The sequence below is a fragment of the Carassius gibelio genome, chromosome A9, assembly GCF_023724105.1.
Source record: "Carassius gibelio isolate Cgi1373 ecotype wild population from Czech Republic chromosome A9, carGib1.2-hapl.c, whole genome shotgun sequence".
Lineage (NCBI taxonomy): Eukaryota > Metazoa > Chordata > Actinopteri > Cypriniformes > Cyprinidae > Carassius > Carassius gibelio.
Window position 1 is genome coordinate 25,754,113 of NC_068379.1, and position 8,815 is coordinate 25,762,927.

The 8,815-nt window shown below is 38.6% G+C and overlaps 1 protein-coding gene across 1 annotated transcript; it reads left to right on the forward strand.

The window, feature by feature from the left end:
- LOC128020253 (protocadherin-8-like) lies at positions 1-5,150 on the forward strand. The gene is made up of 4 exons (XM_052607046.1): positions 1-2,543; positions 2,631-2,701; positions 3,378-3,472; positions 4,540-5,150. Exons 1-4 carry the CDS (start codon positions 222-224, stop codon positions 4,803-4,805), a joined length of 2,754 nt encoding a protein of 917 aa, XP_052463006.1. The 5' UTR covers positions 1-221; the 3' UTR covers positions 4,806-5,150.
- The last annotated feature ends 3,665 nt before the right edge of the window (positions 5,151-8,815 follow it).

Here is an 8,815-nt window from a genome sequence, read left to right on the forward strand (position 1 = left end):
AATAGAGAGCCATAGCAGAGGATTTCAGAAGAGTGTGAGTGTTCATTGGTCAGCAGACGGCTCATTTGCATAAACCATGACCTATATCTGATAGGTGGGAGCTGGAGAGACCAGAATCTGCTGTAAGAAGTACAAGTGATGACTGAATGAAGAGCTTTTATTCTCCCATTTCTTTTTAAGTGTTTTGTTTGTTAGCTGTTCTATACTCAGTGTTTGCAGACATGAAGTTCTTCTGCAGTTACTTCATGCTTCTGTGCATGATTTCCAACGTCAGCTGCATGACAACAAAATACATCACATATGAGGAAGACGCGCCTGGGACAGAGATTGGAAACCTTTCTCAAGACCTGAAAATTGACCCAGCGGAGGATCCTGAGACATCATTCAAGTTCATACAGAAGACGAACGCCATGATTGGCATGAGGCAAATCGACGGGCTTTTAACAGTGGGAGAAGTCATCGACCGAGAGCAGCTTTGTCAACGATCTCCACAGTGTCTTATAACTTTTGACGTCGTGGCTTTCTCAAAGGAGAAATTCCAGCTCATTCATGTCGAGGTCGAGGTGAAAGACATTAACGATCATTCACCTCGGTTCACACGCAACGAGACGCATTTGGATATATCAGAAGACGCACTTTTGAACTCACGATTTCCGCTGGACGTCGCTGTGGATCGCGACGTCGGAGACAATTACGTTCAAAGCTACCGTGTTTCACACACAAACCATTTCGCCGTTGAAGTCAGCACTCATGAGGATGGAGAAACGTCAGCCGAACTTGTTTTGATCAAGACGCTTGACCGAGAAACCGAAGAGTTTTATACCATCGAGGTGACGGCGACTGACGGCGGGACGCCAGCGAAATCAGGCTCGATGACCGTTTACATCCGAGTGCTGGACTTTAACGACAACAGCCCGACGTTCGAACACAACTCGCTCAAAGTCGAGCTCAGCGAAGATTCACCCATCGGCTCACGTGTGCTTAAAGTACACGCTTTCGATCCCGACGCTGGCGTCAACGGAGAAGTCGTGTACGGGTTCGTCGAAGGCTCGGTGAGCGAAGTCACGCGTGTTTTCCAGATCGACCACATCACCGGAGAAGTGACCCTCAAAGACTCCGTCGACTACGAGACCAAGAAGTCGTACGAGTTACACATCCAAGCCTCTAATTTAGGCGACAATTCGGTTTCGTCAAACTGTCGGGCAATTGTCGACATCGTCGACGTGAACGATAACGCACCGGAAATCACCATCAAACCAATGACTTCCACCAGTGACGGAGTGGCGTTCATAACCGAATCCGCAGCCAAAGAAAGTTTCGTAGCACTTATTAGCACCTCAGACGCAGATTCGGGTCCTAATGGCCAAGTCCAGACCAAATTAGAAGGACATACGCATTTCAAGCTACAACAAGCGTACAGCGACACGTTTATGATCGTAACAACCACGACTTTGGACAGAGAAGCCATTCCAGAATACAACCTCACTGTTATTTCCGAAGATTTAGGAAGTCCTCCGTTTAAAACGGTTAAACATTATACAATTCGCATCACAGATGAGAACGACAACGCACCGATGTTTAGCAAAGCCGTCTATGACGTCTCAGTAATAGAAAACAACATTCCCGGGTCGTACATGACTACAGTAGTCGCACGCGATCTCGACGTTGGGAAAAACGGAAAAGTCTCCTACAGCCTAATCGACAGCGAACTTCCCGACGGTTCGCCGATTTCTACCTTCGTTTCCATCGATCCCCAATCCGGCTCTTTGTACACGCTGCAGTCGTTCGATTTCGAGACTCTGAAGGAAGTCGAGTTCGCCGTCGAAGCCAGCGATAAAGGTTTCCCGCCGTCATCAAGCACGACTTTAATTCAAATCCACGTGGCGGACGAGAACGACAACTTCCCGTATTTCACATATCCCGTCTTACGAAACAATTCCGCCGACGTCCCGATTCCCTTTAACGCTCGGAGCGGCTATTTAGCGTTAAGACTGACGGCTAACGATGAAGACAGCGACGTTAACGGCGAGCTCAGTTTCCATATTCTAGAAGACGATGGCAAACTTTTTTCCATTGATAAAGACAGCGGCGAAATCGTGTTGAAACGAAAGCTCGATGCATCATACGGAGATATCCTGCAGATTAAAGTCTCAGTTGTTGACAGTGGAAGAAAGCCGCTTTCTAGCACAGCAAGCGTCCGGTTTGTGGTGACAGATACTGGTGCACAAGAGGACCAGGTGGTCATTTTACTCCGATCCCAAAATGAAGAGACTTTAGCGTTTGATGTGTGGACTGCAGTGATTATCGGCTTCGCTGGATGCTGTGTGTTGTTACTGACTGCGATCATCATCCTCACTGTTACTTGCACCTTTAAACGAAGGCGAAGACACTTTGGAAGAAATGGCTTGTATGGATCAACCCCAATTTCCAAGAATAGCTCTTCCGGCTCAAATATTTTCAGCGGCCCTAATGCACTCCTCAGAAATGAAGGTGATTCAATGCAACCTCTGTATGAAGATAAAAGCCTGGATTTTGAGGAAAAGGTGAGTAGCTTTGGCTGAATGTTTTGCTGGATTAATGCACATTTCCGTTTATCCCAGCATATTAACGTTACGCTTTTGTTTTTATAGCTATTCCTGCCGTGCAAACCTTTTGAACAAACACTTTTATGGCAAGATGAAAAATACTGCATGCAAAAGAGGTAAGTTGTTATTTATTTATTTATTTATGTAGTGTATTTGCATCTGGGGCCTGTTCCATGAAACAAGTTTACCAAATAAGCCAGGCTTATTTAAGTAAGTCTGACTTATTTTGAACCAAATCAACTGACAATAAATCAGACACATTACCAAAACTATTTAGTTATGTTTTTATATTCAGATTATATAACCAGCATAATAATTTGAGTGACAGATAATCATGAATTTGAGAACGAATGTGAACAACTTTGGTTTGAATAGTCACAGACAAAAAAAAATGCATCTGAAATAATACTTTTTTCGTCATTATAAATAACTTTTAAAAACAATGAAGAGTCACATGATCATAGGCACTTGATTAGTCATCTATCCTGAAATATCTCATTATAACTCATTTATTTCCATGTTTAAATGCAAAACCTTCTTCTACTTTAAGACCACGCTGTGGTTTCGTCCCTACAGTCGACGGATACACATAAACTGAGAACTGTAAACATGTTTAATATGCAAACAGATCATTTTTTGATTGTGGTCAGGGCTTAGTTCCTCTTTTACAGCAGGTCATCACTGGCGTATTAGTCACGTCCCAGTGAATATGGTGTTTTGTTCTGCGATGGGTTATCAATAATCAGATGCTATTCAGCAGCCGCTAACCTTGTGATCTGATTGTATTCGCAGTGTCACCAGCGACACAGATCAGCTGAGCGTGAAGGACAGCGGCGAAGGAGACGCTCTGAAACCAGGCCTGATGACCTTCCAGCCGCTGGCCAGAGGTGCGGACACTTATCTTTAAAACTATATTATATTATAGTTTTATTTGAGTGTGTCGTCTTCTCAGTATTCAGGATTTCTGTCTTGTTTTCAAATATCTAAACATTCTTAAATGATACATTTACTGGAGAAGCAAAATTACAATGTCTGAAAAGTGATCAAAATTAAGTGAGTTTTCTTTAAAATGGGGAAAAAATGGGGTTAGAAATATAATCATGCCCTCCCTTTCATTTAAATTATTTTTTTCTAACTCAGTTGACGGATTTTTGTTTTGTTTTTAAACATGAACTCACTTAATGCTAATACATATTTTAGAAAACTAGACTTAATATCTTGATTCATCTAGTTTCATTTAGTTTTTTGTTGTTGCTGTTTTAATAGACAACAAAATATTATTTATTATTTTTTTTTATTTTATTTTTTTTTATATAAAATATGTTTCAAATATATACAGTGTTGGCAAAAACATATTTTAATAATATTTTTGGCCATTTTTGTGTGTTTAAAAATATATATATATATATATATATATATATATATATATATATATATATATATATATATATATATATATATATATATATATATATGTATATATTTTTTTTTTTTATTTTTTTTTTTTTTAATAAATAAAAAATACATTGTACACATGTCACATTTGAAAGAAAAACCTTATTTGTTTTTCTTGTATTTTTAGTATTCTTTCTTTTTTTTCTTTTTTTTTCAGTGCTGTATTTTATTAAAAAAAATTCTTTTATAAAATAAATTTACTTGGTTTAATAGCAAATAATAATAAAAAAGATTTTTCCTTAAAATAAGAAAAAACAACACATATTTGTTTGCCAACCTGAATAATAACTTGAATAATGAATCTTAATTACTTGATTATAAAATGATAGTATAAAATATATGCATTTTTTTAAATAATAAAAATGATTATATTCAGATTATATTATCAGCATAAAAATGTACGTGACAAATGAGCATAAATTTGTGAGTGAAAATGAAACTGACTTCGGAAATGATTTTTGCAGTGCATTCAATTCCTCCTTGTCTTTCTCTCTTTAAGGTGCATTCAAGAGCGCAGGAGACTGGAAGAGCAATGCTCAGGTTATACAGAGCCCAAACATGCACGTCCCTCCCATCAGCTTCACACCGGTGCACAACACGACCCTCATCAGTGCCAGCTCCTGGAGAGAGAGCCGTGGTAAAAGCAACATGTTGAACACTCAGAGACGGACGGGAACACATCAGACACGGGTCGAAGAGCAAGCCGAGACCGTCAACAACGCATTTCTGCTTTCAGCTTCATCTGAACTTGCTACTACTTTTTAAATATTAAATAAGTGTTCAGTCTGGATCATCAAACCTGATATATTTTAGCTGAAACTTTCCCAGCAATTCAACACTCAGTACTTTTGATACTGGCTTGAAGTAATATAAATGGAAGTGTTTTTCCTTTCCTTTCCATTCTTTTTATTTTTTTTAATTCAGGAAAATATATTTAAGAACAGCCCGTGTGAGTTAAATTGATATGAAACATTTTGGTAAATATTTGTATATTTTGTATGATGTCTTTTCAAACTTCTTTTGTGCTGCTGACTCTGTAAATAATTTAGCAAATAAGTACCAAACCAGTTTGGTTTATTTTGTAGATGTTGTTAGCTATGAGTTTGTATGTCTTTATCGTATCGTATTTATATTTCCAAACATTCTTTAAAATATGCTTTTTTTTTATTTTGTATTTTTTATTGCACATAGATCCTGATTAGGTATCTCTCAAAAATGTCGTATCTCTTTACACAGAAGAAGAAAGGTTGTGTAATTCCAGAACAGGAATAGCAGGGCACAATAAAATAAATATATAAAACAGAATAAATCTTATAGGTGCTTTCGTTCTTCAGTGTGAGTTGTGGATGAAAAAGAAATAAATAAACAGGAACATTCTTTAATTTCACTTTGGCCTAAAGGGATGTTTTCTCTCGTGCAAATAACAAGTGGAACGTGCCACCATCCTTTCGTCAGTAATTGCTCGTAGCTGATGGGATATGACAGATTTCCAATTGGATATGAAGGGCAACCGCATGACGAGATCAATAGCACATGAACTGGCTCACTGTATCGTCTCTCTGTGATTTCTGTGTAGGTCGGAAGAGAGGCACAGAAAGAGAGAGACATTAACAACAGGGTTAAATCTATTAGAGTACATCAGCTAAAGTCCTTCAAAACTCTCCCAACAAACAGATTTCAGCATGTTTAAACATATTCGAGTGAGTCTGCAAGACACCAAAACGTATTTTTCACCACAGCTAATGGATATTTCATTTAAAATAAGTTCCGTTTTGGAATAGTCTTTTATTTTCATAAGTTTGGATACATTTGATCTTAATTGCATTAAACAGCACAAAACCTCATGGCATCTACACTGACCATTCAACAATAAAAATATATTAAATACATCATGTGTTCTGTGTAAGTTAACTGTTTTTGTGTTTTTAGTTCTGGGACGTCATACATTTCATAACATAAAAAACGTCTTAATGGTGAGCACGTGATGTTTGGACTCTCATTCTGACGGCACCCATTCACTCCAATGATGAGCAAGTGATGTCTGGACTCTCATTCTGACGGCACCCATTCACTCCAATGGTGAGCAGGTAATGTTTGGACTTGCATTCTGACGGCACCCATTCACTCCAATGGTGAGCATGTGATGTTTGGACTCTCATTCTGACGGCACCCATTCACTCCAATGGTGAGCATGTGATGTTTGGACTCTCATTCTGATGGCACCAGTTCACCCCAATTGTGAGCACGTTATGTTTGGGCTCTTATTCTGACAGCACCCATTCACTCCAGTGGTGAGCAAGTGATGTTTGGACTCTCATTTTGACGGCACCCATTCACTCCAATGGTGAGCAAGTGATGTTTGGACTCACATTCTGACGGCAACCATTCACTCCAGTGGTGAGCAAGTGATGTTTGGACTCTCATTCTGCGGCACCCATTCACTCCAGTGGTGAGCAAGTAATGTTTGGACTCTCATTCTGACGGCACCCATTCACTCCAGTGGTGAGCAAGTGATGTTTGGACTCTCATTCTGCGGCACCCATTCACTCCAGTGGTGAGCAAGTAATGTTTGGACTCTCATTCTGACGGCACCCATTCACTCCAGTGGTGAGCAAGTAATGTTTGGACTCTCATTCTGACGGCACCCATTCACTCCAATGGTGAGCAAGTGATGTTTGGACTCTCATTCTGACGGCACCCATTCACTCCAATGGTGAGCAAGTGATGTTTGGACTCTCATTTTGACGGCACCCATTCACTCCAATGGTGAGCAAGTGATGTTTGGACTCTCATTCTGACGGCAACCATTCACTCCAGTGGTGAGCAAGTGATGTTTGGACTCTCATTCTGACGGCACCCATTCACTCCAGTGGTGAGCAAGTGATGTTTGGACTCTGATTCTGACGGCACCCATTCACTCCAGTGGTGAGCAAGTAATGTTTGGACTCTCATTCTGACGGCACCCATTAACTCCAATGGTGAGCAAGTGATGCAATGCTACATTTCTCCAAATCTGATGAAGACACAAACTCATCCTTCTCTGTGATGACCTGAGGTATGTTATAGTTTTTAGTGAACTATTCCTTTAAAGCAAAGGAAGGTGACTTGTTCACTCAGAGCTTGTAGTTTCATCTTTGACACGTGGACAAATATATGAACATGAAATACAGAGAAACAGCTTGTGTCACGAAAACCTCCAGATCCTTCAACACTGTTCAACAGATGTCCTAAATACATCGGCTTGAAAATCCTTCATATATCTCTATAAAGTTATTAAAATTAAACTAAACAGACCTCAGTGATCCAAGCCACGAGTCTGTTTGTCTCTGATGAAAGATAATTAATCCAGATCATGCATAATGAGAAAGGTAAATTGCCCAATTATTTCTACACTAGTGAAATTTCTTGAATGTGGGTAATTATGTTTCATATTCACGGCCATTAAAGAGAAGATGTTGAACTTCTAAAGGTAGGTTTTCGGTCCAAATGCTGACATTTATGAAAAAAAAAAAAATGTTTTTTTTTTTTTATTTCAACAGCAGTTACTACATATTCACACTTAACAATAAAATACATGTTGTGCTTTTCCAAGTAGTTTTGTTGATGGTTTTTCATAAATCACCGTTCCATTATATGTAATTGTCCACCAGTAAATAAATGAATAATCAGAAAGTTTGTGATTGAAATGTCTTGTTTGATAAAGTACATGAAAGCTGTTGCTTCTCTATTATTATCATACATGTATTATTATTATTTTTTTGCTATAAAACCCTGGTGCATAAACATTCATACAAACATAGATAAATACAAAGAATAATAAAACGAAATGCAAACCTACTACAAGGAAGTATTCAGATGTAGAAGCATGGCTCCCACAATAATGAAGAAGAGATGCAGTGGTCCAACAGTTATTTTTTGTAAATATGTTTAATCCTGGCAGGATTAGGGACTGAAATTGCTTTATAATGAATGTTTGCTGTCAGCTTTCAAGCGTGTGCTTCTCGTGTTATTGCTGGTGTTAGTGAGGCCCATGAGAGGGAAATCTTGCAATACTTACTGAACATTAACAGCACTGCTGTTTTGGGGGCCTTTCTTGCATCTAAAAGCAATTTTTAACCAAATTTCTCTTATTACATTTACAGAAATAAGTCATTTTGAGCTCTCCCCGGACGGCTGGAATGGTAAAAGGAAATATCATGTAAGAGCCTCTTCAGGGTTTGCCATGCATAAACAAACAACTTTCATAATATTCATGTTTGTCCATTTCAAATCTGTACATCTCAGATTTTAATTAAAGCAATGGGTTTATGATGAAATATCATTAAACAGATTTAAAGGAATAGTTACCCAAAAAAATGACCATTTGCTGAAAGCGTGCTCACAAGATTAGGATGAGTTTGTGTCTTCGTCAGATTTGGAGAAATGTAGCATTGCATCACTTGCTCACCATTGGAGTGAATGGGTGCCGTCAGAATGAGAGTCTTCTCCGGATGTTAACTGATGGACTGGAGTGCTGTGGATTATTGGGATGTTTTTATCAGCTTTTTGGACTCTCACTCTGACGGCACCCATTCACAATGGGTTAAGGTTTTTTTTTTTTTTTTTTTTTTAACCTTAAAAACAGAGACTGCACATTTAAATACTGACTTGAAAAATGAGCCTCTCTCTCTCTATATATATAATGGCCAATATTACAGAAAATGATATCCAGTATAATCTCAGGATGAAGACAGGTCTCAATCACGACAATCTAAACACTATCGTCTCATCAAACT

Bases quoted from the DNA above. Each gene is read 5' to 3' on its own strand.
- LOC128020253 (XM_052607046.1), top strand. From the start codon at position 222: ATGAAGTTCTTCTGCAGTTACTTCATGCTTCTGTGCATGATTTCCAAC. The intron at 2,702-3,377 runs GTAAGTTGTTAT...TTGTATTCGCAG, and splicing joins AAATACTGCATGCAAAAGAG to TGTCACCAGCGACACAGATC. The intron at 3,473-4,539 runs GTGCGGACACTT...TCTCTCTTTAAG, and splicing joins CTTCCAGCCGCTGGCCAGAG to GTGCATTCAAGAGCGCAGGA.